This window comes from Merops nubicus, unplaced genomic scaffold, assembly GCF_000691845.1.
Source record: "Merops nubicus isolate BGI_N331 unplaced genomic scaffold, ASM69184v1 scaffold3347, whole genome shotgun sequence".
Lineage (NCBI taxonomy): Eukaryota > Metazoa > Chordata > Aves > Coraciiformes > Meropidae > Merops > Merops nubicus.
In genome coordinates, this window is record NW_008620820.1 from 15,986 (window position 1) to 37,965 (window position 21,980).

Genomic DNA, 21,980 nt, shown 5'->3' on the forward strand with positions numbered 1-21,980 from the left:
GTAGGTGGTTACTGCTTTTTAATCACCTCTTTCACTGACATAGTAAGTGAAGAGACACATTTGCTAGTGAATTTTTTGGCTGCTTTCTGTATCTGATAGAGTCTGCAGCTTTGACATCATCTTGACTGTGAGTTTAAACCAGTCAGCCTAAGTCCTGTGTAGTCTGAAACCTGTAAAATGTGGGAATACTGCTTCAAAGTCCCTCCTTGCTCTTTCTTTTCAAAAGAGTTGAAGGAAATGGCAGCTTGGGAGCAGCCCTGAAACCAAGGTGGAAGCAAAGAGCTGCTCAGAAGTGCCAGGCACAAAGCTGGAGGGTCAGCTCCCCCTTCCCACGCTGGGTTTGCTCCCAGTGCGATGGTTGTTCCTCTCCAGGGTGTTTTGGGGAGCAGGCAGAAGGGTGGTGACCAACTGCAACCAGGAAAAAAGAGGGCATGTGTCTCTGGGCAGTGCAATCTAGTGATTGGGTGGAAGATTCATTTTACTGATGGGATTTGGCAGTTTATTAATAATCTTTTATATATATGTATATGGAGGGGTTCTATTAAAGGGTCCATTTGTTTGCTGAAATAAAGGAGAACCTTTTAACTTAAACAAGAGAAGGTGGGTGACAGGGTTGTGAGAGCTTGCCAGGATGTTGATAGAGGTTGGGATAATTGGTGCAGTTGGCTGATTTGCAGGTTTTTGGGGGGAGAAGGATGCCTCAGGAGCGCGCGTTGCTCTTGGCATCAACACCCAGTTAATTGTGGTCTCCCATCAGGAATATTTATTCACACACAAACAGCCTTTCTGCAGTTTCCTCCTCAGCTATGTTTTCCAGGTGAATTCACAACAAATCAGCATTTCAACATTCCCCACATCACATCTGCCTTCTGGAAGGATCCAGCTGGAAAAAAAAAAAAAAAAAAAAAAACCAACCAAACAAACCCAAACCAAACAAACCCTAAAAAAATCACATTCTGTTGGTATTTGAATCCTCCTCCTCTCTTCCCTCACCCTCCTCCCCTTCCTCTCTCGTGCCTGCTTCCTGAAGGAGAAAAGAACATATCAACCCAAAGACAGCATTGCAACCTTTTCTTCACTATCTCCCACGGGGAGCAAATTGAAATTGAATTAGACAGGGATATCAGGTCTGCTCGCTGTGATAACTGTAAAAGGATTTTATTTAAAAACACCCTGACATTTGTTCACCCAGTTTCAAATATTTAGCTTTCCTCCTTTCCATTCCTGGCGGGGGCGACTTTATTAATTGTCGCCTTTGATTCAGAGTTAAAGCTTGAAAGAGCTGATAACAGCAGTGGTGACTATTTCTTCCAGCGACGTGGCCCACAGCAAAAGGATTTCATTTTCTTAAAGACGTTATGTGTAGACTGAGAGTTTATTAAAAAGAAGAGGGAGGGGGAAAAAAGGGGGGGGGGGAAAAAATCCTTTCTTACGTGGGTAATACCGGCTGTTTCTCACTGATAGGAGCAATATCTGATCTCCCTCTTTTTTTATATATTATTTATTTTCTCTGGGCTGTTGCCCTCTCTGGATTTTTCTTTTTCTTTCCTTAAAAAAAAAATAGGAAAGGCAACTAGAATGAAAGAGTGCTGTTGACAGGAGAAAATGGTAATTTTTTTATTTTTCTCTGAAAATACTTCAAAGTTTTATATAAATATTAACCTTTTTTTTTTTCTTTTCCCCCCTCCCTTCTTCAATGTGGTGCTGCAGAGCACAGATAAATCCAAGTGGCTGTGGCATGGGCATTTAATTTCCTTAAGAAGTTTTCTCTGCTTCACGGGGAAAAATGTTGTCTGAGAGCAGAAATGTAATTGGTTGATTAAAGAGAGTCATCTACATCTGGTTATGGTTAATAAGGGCCAGTACAAGAAGACCGTGGTGGCCTCACAGGATTGTCACAACACGAGGTATAAATTAGGGGCTATCAGAGGCAGAAGTCTCAGGTCAGCAATTGCCTCTTGCTGCCTGTTATCAAAAGATCGAGGCGAGGGAACGGAGCGACAGGAAAAGTGACTTTGGGATTTGCCTTCTAAATTGGGAGAGGTCTAATTACAAAAAGCCTCAGACACCAGTTTGCCCGCCTGCTGCTGACGTGGCAGTTGTCAGGGAGCAGGCATGTGCCAGATCTCCTCTTTATTAGATTCTGAGCTCTGCATATGGTGCCCTGCTGACCCCGCAGCTCTCCTAAGGCATGTGCGGGGTAAATTAGCTGGCAGATGAGCCTACGAGGGACTGAGCATCTTTGCTGAGATGCTGAGCACTTGTAATCCCCTTGGACTTCAGAGGGAGTGCGTTGTCCCAACACCAGTGGCTCGTGAAGCTCTCTGGCTCTCTAAGGGGTGAGCTGATGGCTGGGGTTTTTGCTTTCACAGAACCACAGAGTGGTTTGGGTGGGAAGGGACCTTTCGAGGTCACACAGTCCAACCCCCCTGCAGGGAGCAGGGACATCCCCAACTAGAGCAGGTTGCTCATAGCTCTGGCCAACCTCACCTGGAATGGTTCCACCGCTCTGGGCAACCTGGGCCAGGGGCTCACCACCCTCAGCAGCAAAAATTTCTCCCTTCTCTCTAGTCTAAATCTCCCCATTTTAGATTAAAACCATCACACTTTGTCCTGTTGCAGCAGGCTCTGCTAAAAGGTCTGTCCCCAGCTTTCTGACAGGCCCATTTAAGTCCTGGAAGGCTGCAAGAAGGCTCCTCCTTTAGGACAAGAGGAAAGGGGCTTAAGTTGCTCCAGGGAATATTTTGATTGGATATTAGGCAGAATTTCTTCCCTGGCAGAGTGGTGAGACATTGGCCCAGGCTGCCCAGGAAGGTGCTGGAGTCCCCATCCCTGGAGAGGTTCAAAAAGCATGTAGATGTGGCACTTGTGGACATGGTTTGGTGGTCATGGGAGTGTTGGGTTGATGGTTGGACTTGATGATCCTGGAGGTCTTTTCCAGCCTTAATGATCTGATGATTCCTAAGAGCCATGGAACTATTCTTGCATGAAGCTTTAACGTTATGTGTTCCTGCCAACACCCTTTGATTAATGAAAGCCATTAAAATTTGAAATTGCTGTAATCAAATAATGTGATATTGTACTGTTAAACTTGTAATTAGTCCCCTGCATGTTCCTTTCTCCAGGTTCTTTATTTTTTAAAAAGCTTGTGTTCACTTTTTTTCAGCCCAGTCTCTTAATACAAGCCTCAGTGTCCCAGCAAAAACAGCATTTGCCCTTTAGTTCTTTTCTCTAGAGCCAGCATCTCACCAAAAAATGATTTATCATCTTATCATTTGTTGTCATATTTAAATAATTAGTGTCAGCTTACAGGCTGGGGCTCTGTTGGTGAGTAGAAAGAGGATTCAGAGATAAAATGTCTTTGATAGTCCCAGCATCGTAATGTTCACACTGACATTCACAAGGCTGCTGCTAGGGCTTGGATTGGAGTCAGAAAGTGCTTCTGCACTTACAGATGTGGGCTTGGATCAGATGGCTTCTTGTTTCTGAACAAGAGATAGGGCTGAAAAGGCTCTTTTCATGTCTCAGCTCATGCATCCTGGTGCAAGACAGTCTTGCTCTTGAGTTGAACGTTTCTGTTTCAGTTTAGCCTGTCTCTGGCTAATTAAACATCCTACAGCAGAGAGCTGGAGCACGCCACGAGCAGGGTAGGAGCAAAGATTCAGAAAGAATCAGCCAGAACAGACTTTTTTAGGGGTTTAAAATATAAATAATTAAGACCAGAGAGATAAGTGTGGATTCCAATTAAGGGATGGGAATAAAAAAAAAAAAACAAGGGGGGGGGGAAATATTCACATCCCCATTGGAGCCAAACCCAGATGTTTTTCTCCCTTATTAAAATTTATACTAAAAATACCACAACTTTGCAGTTCTTGAATTGTTGGAAATGGTTTGCAGATGAAGTCATCAGGCTCTTTTTGTTATTATCCATCCATCTATCCTTGGGCTTTCTGGGAACTCTCTCAGGGTAGTCCTGGACTCCAAAGATGACCTGGAGAAGGGAACAGATCAAGGAGGTGGGTTTTTTTGGTGGCAGAAGTGCTGATTTTTCAATCCACAAACGACTTGGAATTTGCTAAATGAAGTTGGACTCTGTGAAAACAGGCTCCTGTAAAGTGGATGCATAAAAGTGAGAAGAAGGAGAGGAAAATGAGACAATGAATTAAAATGCAAATGCCCCTTGGAAGGGGAGAGAAATATGGATCATCTCCTTTATTATTTTAATCAGAGGTTTGCTGGTGACTGCAGCACCGTAAAGGGAGATATTCTCACAAGCTGCTTAGCAGAGGAGGAGGTTCAGGAAGCAATACTTCTGCTGAGGGGGAAACCAGCCCGTTTCCTTTGGGGCTTTCACTGAGGGTCTTGTTGCAAATGCCTTTCTGTTGGTTTTGCAGGTCAGCCATCAGCTGGGCAACGTGATGGATCTCTTCACCACCAGCCTCTCCCTGGCGGGACTGCAGCCTCCCGGTGACAGACAGATTGATGGCATCGACCTTTTACCTGCCATCTTGCAGGGCAAGCTAATTGACAGGTTAGTGATGAGCCCAGCGCTCCGACCCTTGCCTCTGAACTGAACAGATGCCAAACCCTGCTTTATTTCTTCCCTCAAGTCTACTGAAATGTTTTATAAACTGAATTGATGTGTCTTTGCCCCTGCGAGGCGAGGCGGCGATCCGCTGGTTCTCTGGTGGGGAGAGCAGAGGTGGGATTTCCCTAACATCTTGCCACACAGTGGAGTCTGGGGACAGAGGAGAGTGTCAGGGGGTTAGCAGGGATCCCTGGAACAACATATGGCAATAGGGGGAGATAAAAGTCTGAGAACTGTAGCCTGAGTAGGGGAGAATACATTATTTATTACTGAAAAAACATCCAAGAGTACGCCGGGGCTGTATAGAAAGATGAGGTTGGAGGTAGAGACTAGAACCCCTCCTCCTCCCAGCATCCTGCTTTTGGGGATGCTTTTGCAAGAACTGATGTGGGTTAAAGAGCTGGGATCTTTATGGAGTGTCAGCTATTGGGTACAGGCACTAAGAGCTGGCAGTAAATATCCTTGGCTCTCTCAACGGGAGCATTGGAGGTCAAGAGAGGTCTCGTAGTTGTGATTTTGATGAGGAATTTGGCAGCCTGGGAAATCTGGATGCAAACATTCTTTCTCTGTGAGATAGCGAGGAAACATACACATGGAAAACACATTTGAGTTCTTTTCTGTGTTGGACATAAGGCTTTGTTCCATAAAAACTGGTTTTGTGCCCGTTAACACAAGAAGCACACATGTACAGGATCGCAGACACAAGGCGCTGAGGGTTCTTCAAGCACAACCTATCCCATCTTGGTTTTGGAAAGTTTGGAAAGCTTCTTTTTTGTTTTAGAAGAGGATTTCATTGCAGTCACCAACCCCTTGGAACTGGTGCTGTTTGTGTTACAATAGCAGCCACTCAAGGTGCATCTTGTGGTGCTAATGGTTGGACTCAAAGACCTTTCCCAGCCTAAACAAGTCTATAATTCTGTGGCTTGTTTTCCTTCTTTTCTTTTTTTCCTTCTGTTTTTCTCCCCAGACCTGAGCAGGTCACAGTTTCCACAGCTCCCCCAAAACTTCCAAGGAGATGCAGTTTTTATGTTCTTTTAAGCTTAGAAAGGCAAAAGTGAATGAGGAAACAAGAAATCAGTAGTAGTGGAATTTTGAGTGCAAGCTGTAATCCTCTTCCAAAAATGGAAATATTTTTTTGTTTAAAAAGCAACAACCTGCCCCTACACACCTTCAATCAAAGGGGCACATGATAGCTTGTCAGACAGCCAGTGTTTATGGCAAGGACAAAGGCAACTGGGACACTTTGTGGCATATTTGGGCTTCTGTTAGCAGGCCAGGTTTAGATCAGGTCTCTCAACCTGCCGTTATCTGACTGACATTTCAGGTGCAGGATTGGGCTCCTCTGGCAGCGTGTGTCCCCTTTGTTCACAGGCAGTTCCTGGTGACAAAGGACAAAGGAGCATTGTTTATGCAAGGAACCTGCAGGAGAGGCTACGGTTTTAAAACAAAAGATCTAAGGCCACTCCTGTGATTCAGACAGTGGATATTTTAATCTTATTTTGCATTTAGAGACTGTTTTTTTTTTTTTTCAAGGTGGCATCACCCGGGTGAGTAGTTTTTGCCGAGTGGCATCTCTGAATGAAAGACAAAGATGTATGTACCCTACAGAGAGTGACAAACAGCTTCACCATCTCACCCTGTCAGCAGCCTGAAACAACTGGAGGGAAGAGCTGACTAAGTCTGATGCCCTTGTGCAGGGAGCCGTGCCAACAAATCAAACCTCTCTCCTGCAAATAGTCCAGTAAAATCTGGTGCTGTTCCCTCCAAAACCAAGACTGTGTTACTGGGGAAACCAACAGGAGCATTGCTGGCATGCCCAGGGAGAGGGTCATGCCTCTACAGGGGTGCAGACCAAATATTCTGAGTGATGGAAATATATCTATGATATATATATGTATGATATCTACATATATATGGAAATATGATGGAAAATAGGAAAAATGTTCCTATTTTTAATTAGGAAAACCTCTGGGGAAAAAAAAATACTGTTTTCAGTGACACGTATAGATGATGCAAAGGGAGATTTGGGGAAAGAAAATGGACAGGAGCTAAAAATAAAGCCAGTCTAGCTGCCAGGTTTTTCCATATGGAGTTTTTCTGAGCCGTCATCCAGAACCAGGCCAGCATCTGGTGTCCTCCGTGGCCACCCGGGCTGTGTGACACTGACAACACATAGCTGGGTGCTGCTGTAGAGTGGAGGTTAAGCACCACGGAGCCTGTGAATCCCCAGTTCTCCCTCACACACACACACACACACCACTCCTGAGACATTTGGTGTTTAAATCGCCACGCTGGGTAGGAAATAACAGGGTCTGGTAGTTCAAGGATTAACAATCCCTGGCAGCCACGCTGGATAACGTTTCATTCTCGTGCCCTGCGAGCTCTCAACTTGATGAACACTTTAAAAAAAAAAAATGTTAATTGAAAACCTTGCAGTAGAGACTATTAGGAAGGCAGCCTGTTTCTGCCTGATAGCCGGATCGGAAGCCAGGCTCCATTCAAGTGTTTGTCTCCCTTATCAGCGAGGCTGCTGCGGCGTCTCGGGTGTTTCTCATGCAGCTCTGCTCTCCTTCTCAGGCCCATATTCTATTATCGTGGCAACGAGATGATGGCGGTGAGAGCTGGGCTTTACAAGGCTCACTACTGGACCTGGAGCAACTCCTGGGAGGAGTCCAGCAAGGTAACAGGGACCCCAACCTGCACCTTGCTCTCGTTCGCTCCCCTGGGGAAGAAGAACTGTTTGAAGCAGAGTTTTAAATTGGGGAGTGTTGTTGTGTGCTCACAAGCCAGCCTTTTATTCACAGCCTCTTAAGAGCTACCTGATCTGCTGCAAAATCTGTCACAGCACCCCTCTGCTGAAGTCTGAACTAAAAGAGGGAGATTTAGACTGGAGAGAAGGAAGGAATGTTTGCCACTGAGGGTGGTGAGCCCCTGGCCCAGGCTGCCCAGAGAGGTGGTCGCTGCCCCATCCCTGGAACCATTCCAGGTGAGGTTGGCCAGGGCTCTGAGCAACCTGCTCTAGTTGGGATGTCCCTGCTCCCTGCAGGGGAGTTGGACTGGATGACCTTGAAAGGTCCCTTCCCACCCAGTCCATCCTTCGAAGTCAGAGAGAAGCAGAGGAAAATGAGCAAGGTCTGAGTTGCTCTCAGGGGTGCTCCCTCTAATCAGCTCTTATCACCCCTTGATATGAACCTTCCTGCTGACATGTGTCCCCTTACAAAGTTTGGAGTCCAAAGCTGAATTAATCACATATCTTACAATTTTTAGTACCAAGAGACCCTGTACTCTGAACTACTTAAATAGAATAGGGATGGGTTTTGTTGTTGTTGTTTTCTGGGAAGGGAAAGGGAAAGCCTTAGGACCTGCACAGTGGAAAGAGCAGCAGTTGTTGGAAACAGTCGAGGACATGTGTTTAATCTATTAGCAGCACTTTGGTGAGCCTGTATCACACTGTAAGATGTTTTACATTTTATTTGCCAAATAAGCACAGCTTTTGTAATTTCCTGGCTGATCTGCTCACAATTGCACGTTAAGCACTATTATTTTTCTTCTTTTGTATCTTTCCTGCCTCAGACTTGCGGACTAAACTCTGGGGCATTTCTTGAATGGCAGGTTCACACGTGTGCCTTGCTGATTATACCTTTAGACATGAGCTAAATGCATTGTGGCAGAGCTCTCAGCAATTTTGACAGCAGGCTGGTATTGGGGAGGGATTGTCTGTAGGATTTTTCTTTTTTTTTTATGTCTCTTTTCTTATTTTTTTTTAACGTATGGTGGGTCCTCAAGGCATCACAGGTGCAGAAGTGAGCACTGCTGACATTTGTGGATATAAAAGTGCATAGTTTCTTTCATTGGGCTGTCCTGGGGGGGTAGAAGGAAACATCAGCTTCAAGGGGACTCATTTCCATTCAGGGCTGTAAATATGTGCATTCGTCTTTTTAAGGCTGTAATGCTCCAGGAGTCAAAGTTTCAGTTTTACACAGAAGGGAAGGAAAGTTGGCTCCAGAAATGCTTTTGCACGTTCTGCCTCGACGCTCATTCTGCACAGCTAAAAATGAGATAATGTGTTTGTCTAGGTTAGCAGGCAAGTAAACCCATCTATCACACAGGATATATCACACAGGGGCACAGCGTGGAGGGTTTTCCTCGTGTGGGAGACACGTGGAGAGTGCAGGTATGTGTGTGTGGGCATGTGAATAGGCTGAGCAGTGTGTTCTTCCCTTGTGTGTGGAAAGGAATGTCACACCAGTGTCTTAAAAGCACATACACACTCTTCCATACCTGGCTGTGCACCAAACAACATGCCTGCCTTGATCTCAGCCCACTTGTAGTGTGGGAGCATGTGCATAGCCGTGATCACGGGGACCAGTTCCTCATTTCAAAGGCTCTCCTGCTGGGAGCAATGGCAGTGGTGCAATTAAGGAATATTTATTTCTTTGGAAGTCTTTGTTTAACTGCTGTCTGATAGAAGTCAGCAATTATAGCGTACATCAGAGACATGATTAAAAATTCCCTTGCTTTCCTGCAGCTTGTATCACATGTGGGTAAAACTGGAGCACATTAGTGGACGGACCAGCCATTAACAACATGCAGAGGAAGCTGAGGCTGGAATTTGTTCCAATTCTCCTCATGTCCTCGAGCCATTAATTACAAACCTTGCAAGTTTAAAAATAGAAATAAATCAGGATGTAGAACAGTTCCACAGCTCTGAGTCCTGTTTTTGGAGTTGTGGGATCTCACCTGATGATACAGTCACCTCTTTCAGTGAGTGGTGTTCCCAGCTGTATTGATATTGGACTATGGCTACAGTCCTGCAATCAAAAAGGCCAATTTGTTGGCTAATTTAATTTGAAAAATGAAAGATACATGCACGTCTGTGGCATGAGGAATTCTGACTGTCAGCAGGTTTGCTGTTCAATAAGTTTGATTTGCCATCCCAGTAGAACTTCAGCTAATGAGGCCTTGTTAATTGTATGATCTTTAGCATGAGTCCTTAGCTCATTGTGCATCCGTTGTGGTGATTTATTAAACTTTCAGATATGAAACTCTCTCTGTCTGAAGGTCCAAACTCAGACCTGGAATAAATAAATGTCTCTGGCTGGCATATCATCCATTTGAAAGAGGTCTGAAGTTGACCACATGTGTCAAAACAGCTGGCTGCAAATTTTTTTAAGAGGTTTGTTTTATGGGTAGTTGAGTATCTCATTATTTTGACTGATCCATGGCACGTTTTAGCCAAACCTCCTTTCATTTTCAGAATTCCCTTGTTCATTGACAGTGTGGGAAATCATTGATACAGAAAACTTGCACTGCTCTTTATCCACGCTTTGCATTTTTGTTTGACTTTTAGATGAGATTATGCCATTAAAGCAGCCAGAACCACATTTTCCTGTTGATATTGGAAAACATGAAGCTGGTACACGTCCTGGGTCTGTTCAGGACGACGATGTCTCTCAGGATTATCTAGAAAGAATGTGTGTGATTTTGGCCTCTAACCTGGAAAGCTCCACGTTTGAATGGGGTCTAAGTTAGTGAAGTACTAAAGCATGTACAGACAACTAAAAACGTACCAGGGAGGCACAGCTTACAGCCAGCAAAGCCTAGGAAAGCAGAGCAGGGCTGTGAATTCTTCTCTCCATATGGCACTTGGAATATTTACACTGGAAAGATCCCACGCAGGCAGCACACAGGTTTACAGTTGTCTTAGACTCCCATGACATTAACATGCCCTTCCTGGTCTGCATCCCCTGCCTTATGGCCTGGGATTTGAATTTGTCATCTTTCACAGAGATGAAGAGTGCTCTTCTGTTCTTCCTAGTTTGTTTGTTTGTTTTTTAACCCCCAAGCAAATTTTTTTTTTCTACTCTGACTCCTCTCATAAACTCTTGTAGTGCTGGAGGATGCCTTGATGCTGTCATCTTCTGCTGGCTTGGCTTGGTTACTTCAGTGGCTCGCCTTCATGAGTGGTTAGCTCTTGGAAGCACCAAGGGAAGTCTCACTCAACAAGAGCAAGTGACAGGGAGCTCTCTGTGGGACATTTTTCCTGTAGATTACATAGGATGCTTATTTGGGTCTGTTTCCCTGGCTTCTGTCTCCTTTCATGTAGGCAACTCACCTTTACATAGTTTGACATCTCTTGACATTCCAGAGGTGATGAATGGGACGGAGGTAGATGAAAGGAAACTTGACTTGGAAAGTGTGTTTATATTTTTAAATAATTTGGCAGAGGGAGGGAAACCTTCCCCTGCACAAGGGCTGAGTCCCTGTTTCTCTAGAAGCACATAAGCTCTTCCATCATCACTGGGCACCTTTCCTCTTGTAGACAAGTCAGCAGTGATAAAACCAGCCATGTGTGGTGTGTTTGAGCAGCAGTAAGAACAAGGGATAACCCGGGGGAGGTCTCTCTGTTCCATGACATAAGACATGCAGGACTTTTACTGGAAGTCTCCTTTGAAATGCTGTCCTTGTTGGTCTCATCATCCTTCCTCTTAGCCTGCAAGTCATGCTTGCTCATTACCAAATTTGAACTGGATTGCCAAATACATGATGAGTAATGCATGTGAACTTGGTGTTTCTGTTTTATTGCTACTGGTGTCCACAGCCATGGAATCATAGAATTATTTTGGTTGGAACAGACCTTTAAGATCATTGAGTCCAACCATTAACCTCACTCTAACCAAGTCCAGTGCTAAACCATGTCCCTCAGCACCACATCTCCACGGCTTGGAAACCCCTCCAGGGGTGGGGACTCCACCACTGCCCTGGGCAGCCTGGCACAGCCCTGGGCAACCCTCAAGGCTTTTCTTCAAAAAAAAAGCTTCCCATTCCCAAAATGAACGCTCAGAGTCTGCATTGTTAGGAGTTATTTTGTCCACTGGATTGAAGGGAGAGGCACATTTCATCTCCCTTGTTTGGAAGGAGAGGTCTGAAAGAGGAAAAAATGGGTATTCTGTATGGATTTCTCTAAGTAATCACCAAATCCTGCAGGAACTGCCCAATTTAATGCTATGTAGAGGAGGCAGGAGGATGAACTAGCAGGAGAAAGGAAATGTCCTTCTCCTTGCCTGCCACAGTGACTATCCAGCAGAGAACAGTCCTGGTGCCCTCCAAGAGCAGTGATGCAAGAAGGGAAAAAAATAATTAAGAAAAAAAAGATGTGGAAAATGCCCTTTGGTTCATTGGAGAGTGGCTGATAACATCAACCTTTCTGCTGTCAGCTTAGTATCTTGTTAGTAGCCTTCAGTGGTTTTTCAGGAGAGCTCCTGTGTCTTTAAGTGATTGGTGTGGGTGCCTGCCAGAGGACCCTATTGTTTTAATGCAAAATGCCAGAGGGGTTATTCCTGCCTCAAGTCTGTCTGATTGCCCTTCTCCTCAACGTGAAGGGATCGATAAAGCCTTTTCTGCAAGGGGGATGTGAAGTCAAGTAGAACCTCACAAATAATGACATTTGATTGTGGTCCTCTGAGCATATGAGCTAGCCATTGATCGCTTCTGCTTGAGAGCCGCTGGAGCCTGGCTGATCTGCCCAGCTTCTGGGGGCTCTTCCAGACAGTTAACACATTAGAAGCAATTCTTGTTCAACAAGCTTGAAGCTGGCAGTCCCAATTTCAGGTGTCTGGTCACTCAGAGCTCCAGTTTGGGAGGTTTTGGCTGGGACTCGGCAGGAGAGTGGGAACAGCCACTTCCCCGTGCTGCAGCAAACAGCAAGAAACAACATTCCTGGCTTTAATTAGCTGCTCTTCTTTTCTCCTTCCAACATTTAACACAGTTTTGCAGCTCTGGCTTTTGCGTGGCGGAAGGAGGAGGCACGACCAGGAGACAGAGCCCAGATTTGCTGCTGCCACTATCAAAATCCACAGCCTTGTCGGGGGGCCTGGAGGGATCTGGGCTAGTGCCAGGGTGACGAATTGCCAGAGGGCTTACGTTAACACAAGTGGTGATTCCATCACTTGGCAGAGAGCCCAAACTGGCAACCGGCTGTATTTGTCTCATGTCTATATTGACATAGCATCTGTGGTCCATTTGCTCTGGAAATTAAAGCATAAGCTGTGCAACCAATAACCTCTAGATCTTAGGAACGGAAAAACAGTCCAGGAGACCCGATTGCTGTGGGGAGAAGGACAGAGAGATGTGCTCACTGAAAGTTTTACCTGATGTGCAGGAAATTTTGTTGGTTTTTTTTCTTTTCTTCAAAAAAAAAAAGGATTGCTGGAATCTCTCCTGCATCAAACGTGTCTCCAGAGTGGTGCAAAACACTGTGGCTGTGCAAGAGGCCGGGTGCTGGAGCTGAGCTATATTTCTGGTTGCCATCTGATGCTCTTTTATGGGCTCCCTCAGAAGGCATGGAGCTTATCTTCTGGTTTGGTTTTCATGCTTTTATAATTCAAGAGAAAAGCTCCCAAGTATTTGCTTAAGCACAGGGAGTGACCTTTCTACTTTGTTTGAGGATCGTTACCTGTAAACATGCAAATTCCTTTGGCTAGTGTGCAGAGTAAAATATTAGGCATGTGTTTTAACTGGCTATTGATCCCCTGCTGTCCTGCTTTGGGTAATACTGCTATTAACAGGCTGCCAAATAAATACCTGAAAGGAAATAGCAGCAGATGAAGTGGTAGTTGATTTGGGGTTTGTTATCCTGGTGGATAGGGCAGGCAGAGCTGCTTCTTTGCTCTTCTCCACCATGTATGTCATAGCTCTGTTTTGGAGTGAAGTTGCCATCCTGTTGACAGTGCCAGAGGTGAAGCTGGTCCCTCATCAGTGTAACCTTATAAGTGAGGATTTAGTTAATACTTATCAATATCTAAAGGGTGAGGATGTGGCCAGATTATTGTCAGTGGTGGCCAGTGACAGGACAAGGGGCAACGGGCACCAACTAGAACCCAAGAGGTTCCACCTGAAAAGGACAAGAAAATTCTCTGCTGTGAGGGTGTCTGAGCCTGGAGCAGCTGCCCAGGGAGGCTGTGGAGTCTCCTGCTCTGGAGAGATTCCAAACCTGCCTGGATGTGACCCTGGGCACCCTGCTGTGGGTGACCTGCTGGAGCAGGGGGCTGGAGGAGATGATCTCCAGAGGTCCCTTCTCTTCTGTCAGAGGGACAGAGCACTGGGCCCCTCGAGCTGTGTCTGTCATGGGTTACTGACCCTGATGCAGGACCATGCCTCGAGCAGGGGTGTGAGGATATAATTTTGGCCCTTATTTTTTGTATATTTGTTGATGAGCAGGTAGAAAAGATTTTAAGCTCTCTCTAGTTGAATACTGGCAGTCACACAGTACATAAAAGTAATAGTAGTGAATTTTATTTGTGGAGCTAAAGTTGAAAGGCTGTAGAAATATGAAGGGTCATTTTAGCCCTGTTTTAAGGGAGTTGTTTGTCAATGTCATAAAACAGGCTGCTTGATTTTTTTAATTTTATTGTTTTTTTTTTTTTTTTCCCCCAATAGAGTATTTTTGAAGAGGGCATTGAGTGCTTAGATCAGCCAGCCAGCTTTTGGCTAGTGGCATCAGACAAGTCAGCACAGCACTTTCTTTCCTGGGAGTCTTTGGGATGCACCCTGGACTCTGTTCTGGAGTCTCAGCTACACAGATTTTACAAAAAAAAACAAAAAACAAAAAACAAAAGATAAAATGTAAACAGAGCAACACATAAACAAATACCCCAGAGACTAAAATCTCCTTTCACACTAAAACATTTGCAGCCGAAGAGCATTGTACCAATTAGCAGGCTCTTAATTAAATTGCTTGTTTGATTTGCATCCAAATTATAATTTGGATGTTATGTAGGCTTTGATACCTTTTCATTAACTGTTCCTTTTGTGAAAAAAAAAAAAAAAATCAAATCTATTTTTCACTCTATGTTTCAGAGGCCTGTGGCATCACAAGGTGGAAAGGTCAATCATTTTTTGTATCCATTTAAAGTCCATTATTGGTAGGCCACTACAACCTATCAAGCAGCTCTCTTATTTTTCCAGTCAGTGGTTCAGGAATCTATACCTCTGTGCAGATAAATGGGATTTCATGGGCTTCTAAACTTCTTGCTTTATTGAAAAGCAGAATATTAACTGCTCCACTGACCAGCTGTCCATTAAAAACACAGGATATTTTTAGAAAATTGTTTGCCAATCAAATCCTACCAACATCTGTAGAGAGCCTTTTCACTTTGCTTGTTTTATAAGCAAATGCTACGGCTGCTTTCCCACCTCCATTGAAATATTCCCATTTACCTTCTCTGCCCATGCCTCGGGGCAGTCGGAGGCATTGTCCTCAGTGGAGCTGGAATTGTCCCCCGTGCTGGTCCCTGCTGGTCTCTGGGACCCCCTGCTTTGTCCTCTGCTCAGGGAAATCAGTGCTTTGCATTTGTTGCTGTTCTAAATGGGTTCTGTTAGCCCTCAAACCTGCCAGCCAGGCTCTAGGTGACCTGGCTAATAGCCAGCTTGGCACAGCGTGACCTGTGACCTGCAGGGCTTGCTCTGTGGCCAGCAAGACTTTTAACCCATTGCTGATAGCAAAGGGAGAGTCCCAGTATTTGTGCCCTTGCTATCCACTGCTGGAAAAATCCCAACTTCTGACCCCACAGGCTCAAATGTCAGTGGCAGGAACGGCTCCAGACTTAACACAGCTCTGGCAGCCCCACTGCTGTTCCCGGGTGAGTGCCTCAACACCAGCTTGCTCTGAATCAGGTCAACAAATGCACCCATTGCTTGAAAATTAACCACATGGCTTCGTTCTACATCCCTCGGGCTGGTGTCAGGGGCTGGCAAGCTGAGTTTTCAGGGAGGCTGGCAAGTGCCCATTGCCTCTCAGGTTTGGCTGGATGATTCCCCGGGGACTGTTGCTGTTCTGAGTGATCCCATCCTCTCCAGCTATTTTGGAGCCCTAGAAACCAATGAGAGGAGACACTTTCCACGTGCAGAGTTTTTATGATTAAATGGTTTCACCCCTTTGTCTTTTGTTTTGCCGTTTTATTTTAATGAATATTTTATGGAGATTATTCTTTTATAAGGCAGGAATGTAAGGCCTGCTTCAGCTTTTATGTCAGTGCAGTGCCAACGTTGTCACCTTATTTTACCCCATCAGATCAGGATCCATTTCACAGACTGAAGTGGACTCTGGATTAAAGGATTCTGGGGTGTGGGGGTATATTGGAACAAAGTGCTGAAGAAAGCACCGTGGCATCAGCTGCAGTTTTGCTCCCTCCCCTGCTTCACCCTTGGTAACCTCTCTCCTTTTCACCACAGGGCATCAATTTCTGTCCTGGGCAGAATGTCTCTGGAGTGACAACACATACACAGGAGGAGCACACAAACCTGCCACTGCTTTTCCACCTGGGGAGGGACCCTGGAGAGAAGTACCCATTAAGGTGAGCCAGTGAACACTCTCAGCACTCTCAGCTTTATAGAATTCACTTGTCTTTTTAGCTGTTTTTTTGCAATCTGCTTGAAAACTGTCCCAGAAAGCCAATTACTGGTGAGAGTAGTAAAAAGAGAGGAACAAACCTTCCTTTTCAAATGGTTAGAAGGATGTGCACATGTCCATGGCTTGACTTGTCGTCCAGTTGTTCTTGTTCTGTGTCCTACAACCCTTGACAGAGGAGGCAAATCACTTTTGGGCAGGACAGAACTGAGTGCAGGGCAGCTGTGGAATAAAGTTGTGGTGCTGGTGAGCGTGTTCATTGGAGCTGCAAGTCTCTGGGTGTCTGAGGGCTGGAGAGGAAACATCTAGTGACTGTTTTTTTTGCAATCTGCTTGAAAACTTCCCAGAAATTCAATTACTGGTGAGGCTAGTAAAAAGGGAGAAACAAACCTTCATTTGAAAATGGTTAGAGGGATGTGCACATGTCCATGGCTTGACTTGTCGTCCAGTTGTTCTTGTTCTGTGTCCTACAACCCTTGACAGAGGAGGCAAATCACTTTTGGGCAGGACAGAACTGAGTGCAGGGCAGCTGTGGAATAAAGTTGTGGTGCTGGTGAGCGTGTTCATTGGAGCTGCAAGTCTCTGGGTGTCTGAGGGCTGGAGAGGAAACATCTAGTGACCTTTGTGTACTCTGTGGTGCTTTTCCTCTGTGCATTGGAATCTGTGGAAGGCAAATGTGGTAACCTTCCAATCTTCTAGCCACTGCTAAAAGAGCTTCTCCAGGAGCTCTTTAGCAAGAGGACTTTCTGCCCAATCCTCTTCCATCCTTGGACTCTTTTGGTTGTCTGAATCCATTTTCCTATAAGCCTGCTATTGTAGTAGTTATCTCCAGCACACACCATGCCCTGAGAGATTTCTGTAAGGATTTACGTCGTCATCAGCCAGCACAGCCCACATATAAACCTGCCACCTCCAAAAAAAAGCTCCCAAGGTGTCCCCACCTCCCTCTTTCCTTCAACTGACTGAGTTTTACCCTGCAGCAAAAACCAGCTGCAAATGGGGTCTTGCAACCTCATCCCTCAGCAGTGGCTCTGACTCAGAGAATGTGGAAATAAATAAAGAGAAAACTAGTGCTGCTGTGACTGCCTGCACAGAAATGGGTTTGTGCAGCAGCTTTACCAGAGAGATGTTTTCTGGGCTGACAGCACTGCAATTACTCAACTGTTTTAAATAATTGAGTGGATACACTTACTCCATTATGTTCAAAGGGAACGGAGCCTGTGCTGTCCACTAGAGAGAAAAGGGGAGGAAAAATATTTTCCCTTCTGTCTCACTGAAGAGATGAGGACCCTAGAGGTGTGTGAGGTGGTGTGTGAAGCTCTGCAGCAGCCCAGCTCTCTTTCTGTGCTCTCTTTCTGTTGCATTTCAGCACTAATGAATACAGCAAATCAACAGCTCTTGTGTTTTAAATTCAGCTCAGTGCAACCACGCTACTGGGCTGGGTTTCCAGATGAGACTGTGCCCTGTTTGGTTTAACAAGTATTTTATTTTAGGAAGATGAGTGGATAGAAATGACCTCTTTTCCCAAAACCCAAACAAATGGGTGGTATTAAGTGAACTGTAGCTTGCCTGCTGTTTGTGCTTCTCTGAAATTGAGGGAGAGGCGTTTGCAGGACTCTTGCTCCCCTGTTATTTTGATGTTCCTTGCCACCACCACAGACTGAGCATTGACATAAATTCCAGTGGTACATCTGCAATCCTTTCTCATACAGTTGCATTGATTTTTTTGGACATTCACAAGCTGTTGCTTTGATTGAATTTTATGGCAAGATTATGACACGATTATGGAAAGCTGTGATGTTGTTTAATATGCAGACCCTAATAGAAAAGCCTTTTTTTTAAGCAAAAGCACCTTCCTTTCTGCAGCATGTTCTGTTGCTATTGTCTCCTCTCTGCTAACAATGGAAAAACTCCTGGGAAGTGGGTCTCCTCTATCGAATGTGGTAATTAAATTATCCTCATTTGTGGAGCTGTTACTGGTGTGTATTTTTATTTAGGTTAATTATCCCCCTTGGCAGGCAGCCTGTTGGGATTCCCAACGTTAATGTTTCTCAGAAGGGAATCCAGTGTTCCCCTCCAAGCATGCATCTGGCTGTCCCTACGTGCTGCCCGTGCTCGTAGCCTCCAGCCTGAGCTCTCTGGCTGTCCACAGTCCACACTCCTCCATTCACCCTCCTGCAGCTTGCCAAGAACAGGGTCCATCACGGAGCTCTTTCACCAGCCTGGCTTCTCTGCTGCATCATTCCGTGGCCAAAGGATTTAGAAAAAAAAAATTGTGTTGTGCCCCTGATTTATTTGGACCTTTCCCTTTTTTGTGCTGTTTACTGTTACTGCTTTGCTTTGTTAATCTCTGCTGGGTTTGATTGGTTTTGCTGCTGCTGTGAAGGAGCAGCATGGCACACCGATGCCCTGTTCCTTCCACCTGCTTTGGCTCATTTTTCATTTCATTTAGTCCTGATTTTAGTGCAGCCTTTCCTTCTCCCAACAACAATTTTAATAATCGCTCGTATCTCTTGATTTGCATGAGTTTGGAGTGGAGTCACGTGCAAAACCACTGCTGAGAGCTTTCACTGCTGCTCATAAAGGCCAGGCAGCACACACACCTCAGAGGGGTTTACTGCTCAGGTATCTGGGCTCCTTCTGGGATCCTAAGGGATCTCAGAGCCAGGGCATCTTGGAAATCAGTCAGCTCAGTCCACTGTGGCAAGGCTCTTGGCTTGCAGGGTGCTTATGCTCAGACAGTCTCACCTGCAAGGTCTTTGGGTTAAAAAAAAAAAGACTAATAAAAGAGACTCTTCTAAGGCTACAGTTTCAGTTCGTCTCATAACGTGGGGATTAGACTTTCCACCTTCCTTGGAGAACTGTCTGCTGAAAGGATCACTGAAGATGCAAGTCCTTCAAGTTCTGGAGACAAGCACGTACAGTTTTTGGTTCCCAGATTTCATGGTGAAGCAGGACAAGTCCTTCCTCTTCCTGACACAGCTCACTGCATTTCCTGGAGCCTGCCTGGAAACAATGTCAGCAAAAGCTTATCTCCCACAGGAGCACTTTTCATGAAGTGGAAAAACTGGTCAGGCAATTACAGGCAGGCCCTGTCATCGTGTTGAGGACATGCCTGGCAGTTCTGAGCCATATGGCACCCTGCACTCCTGTTCCCTTCGTGTGAGGCTGTGCATGGATCCCTTCCCATGTCTGCCTCCTGGAACAGACCCTCCCCCACAGGGTTGTGCCTCTTTCCTCCTGCTATTGCCCCTCTGGGTTTGGCTGGACCATCTCCTGCACCCCATCTCCTGCCACGGGACACAGTTGTGTTCATCCCTTCGCCCTGAAAGAGGGTTGCTGATGTTTCTGGGCTGGAACTTCACACCAGCAATCCAACAGCCTCACAGACTCTGCATAACAGGTTGTGAGTTTTCCTGCTGCTGCATCCAAGGCAGTATGGCCAGCAGGTGGAAGGAGGGGATCCTGCCCCTCTGCCCTGCTCTGGGGAGACCCCCCTGCAGTGCTGGGGCAGCTCTGGAGTCCTCAGCACAGCAGAGCCAGGGACCTGCTGGAGCGAGGCCAGAGGAGCCCCAGCAATGACCCAAGGGGGGAACCCCTCTGCTGGGAGCCCGGCAGGAGAGAGTTGGGCTGGGGCAGCTGCCTGCTGGGGGCTGCCAGGACTGCCAGGGGCCTAGAAGAAAGCTGGGGACAATGTTTTTAGCAGGTCATATGGTGACAGGACAAGGGGGGATGGTTTGAAATTTAGACTAGAGAGAAGGGAGAAAAGTTTGCTGTTGAGGGTGGTGAGCCCCTGTCCCAGGCTGCCCAGAGAGGTGGTCGCTGCCCCATCCCTGGAACCATTCCAGGTGAGGTTGGCCGGGGCTCTGAGCAACCTGCTCTAGTTGGGGATGTCCCTGCTCCCTGCAGGGGGTTGGACTGTGGGACCTTGCCAGGTCCTTTCCAACCCAAACTTGTCTGTGACACTATGATATTTACATCATCACAATGACAAACTGGATGGAGCAAGATCCTTGTCATTCACATTCAGAACTGACGTGCTCAGCACTAGCATCAAATACAGTCTGATGTATCTGACAAACTCTTGTCCACCCCTCTCCTGCAAGGACTCCTCCTTTGAGAACACCAGCATCCTGGGGTCCTGGCATTGAGAGAAGCTTGGCCCTGTATGATAAGCTCAATGCTGAGGTGTGGCCTGAACATACCTGCAGGTACTGATGAGGCAAAACTGACATCTGGAGAGGTGCTTTTAATAAGAACACCTTCAGAACCAGTACATACTGGCAATACATTTCAAAGAAGTGTGGCCACTGCTAAATAATCTGTCTTGCAGTTGCCAAAAAAGATCATGTAACTTCACTTAGACCCATAAGAGTCACCTTGTTATCTGGTCCTTGTGGAGTGAGAAGGGACCCGTTCGTGTCTTTTGTCATCCAAGAGATTGACTAGATCTGTGTGGGCTCTGGGAGAGAAGACAGCTCTTTTTTTTATAGCTCTCTACTTGAAAACATAAATAAGATTGTGTGTTAGGCAGAACAGAAAGCAGAAGCATTTCTCTGAGTCTAAGCAGCATTTTGTTTCCTCCCTCGATGCAATTACTGAGGGGTTTTGCTTCGTATAAAACCACTCAAACCGTGGGGTGCCCTTGTTACCCAATTTACCAGAATGCAGAACTAAAAAGATCTGATAGGCCCCTTTCTTTACTAAATCCTGTCACGTTTAGGGGATCGTGTGTCTGCTCAGTACCACAGAAGGAACTTGTTTCTGCATCCAAACCGTAGGTGACAAATTCAGTCAAATTATCTGGTGGTAACATCTTCACAGCCAGTTGTTGGTTTTATTGCCCAAGCCACAGATGACTGTTACCACACGACTCTACTAAAAGGCTTCACTGCCAGTCAGGAGGAACACAAGCAATAACAGACACAAAAAGCTGCCAAGGCTTAAAAAATACAGTTAAGGAAATACCTAAGGCAGGCTGAAGGAGCTGGAGTGTTTTCAGAGTCACAGAAGGATTTGGGTTAGAAGAGACCTTAAAGATCATGTAGTTCCAGCCCCCCTGCCATGGGCAGGGACACCTCCCACTAGAGCAGGTTGCTTAAAGCCCCATCCAAATGGGTCTTGAACACATCCAGTGATGGAGCATCCACAGCTTCTCTGGGCAAGCTGTGCCAGTGTCTCAGCACCTTCATAGTGAAGAACTTATTCCCTACATCCAACTAAATCTCCCCTCCTCTAGTTTGAAGCCATTACTCCTCATCCTATCACTACAAGCCCTCACAAAAATTCCATCTGCAGCTTTCTTCTAGGCCCCTTTAAGCACAGAAAGGCCACTAGAAGGTCTCCCTGGAGCCTTTTCTCCTCCAGGCTGAACAATCCCAACTCTCTCAGCCTGCCCTCCCAGCAGAGGGGTTCCAGCCTTCTGTTCATCTTGGTGGCCTCCTCTGGACCCACTCCAACAAGTCCATGTCCTTGTGCTGAGGACTCCAGAGCTGGATGCAGTACTGCAGGTGGGGAATCATCAGGATTGAGGTATAAAACATTAGGATTTAGATTTTTTCAAAACGCTGAAGAAGGTGCTCAATTTGCTGTGGTTTGGAGCATTTGTGGTGGCAGAGAATCTCCCTCTCCTTGGAGCTGAAGGTGTGAGACTGACGACTGCAAGATGAAACCAGTTCTCCAACACTGTGAGATGAGCCCACCTTGTTCCAAAGGAGCCTTTCAGCAGAGGGTTAACGGCAGAGCAGCATCCACCGGAGAGGTTTGGCAAGGGAGGAGGTGGAAGCAGCTTGCCAAGGCACAATTACATTAAATGAAAGAAGCCCAGACCACACCTGGGCCTGGGACCCTGCGCTCACCAACCAGCCCTGATTGGATCTCCAGAGACTTCCCAGAGGTAAAGTGTCAATTAGTGTAATGACCCTGGGCTTGGTCCGCTCGTTCGGAGCGCGGAATAATTCGGCGGACGCTGGGGGATCTCTTTTC

General features: G+C 46.0%; 1 protein-coding gene across 1 annotated transcript in view; it reads left to right on the plus strand.

Moving 5' to 3' along the window:
• GALNS (galactosamine (N-acetyl)-6-sulfatase) overlaps positions 1–21,980 on the plus strand; it is a 44,256-nt gene that overhangs the window by 13,052 nt on the left and 9,224 nt on the right. Inside the window, exons 9-11 of the mRNA XM_008944216.1 lie at positions 4,395–4,531; positions 7,166–7,268; positions 15,821–15,942. Of these exons, the coding sequence (XP_008942464.1) occupies positions 4,395–4,531; positions 7,166–7,268; positions 15,821–15,942 (362 nt within the window). The remainder of the gene's footprint in view (positions 1–4,394; positions 4,532–7,165; positions 7,269–15,820; positions 15,943–21,980) is intronic.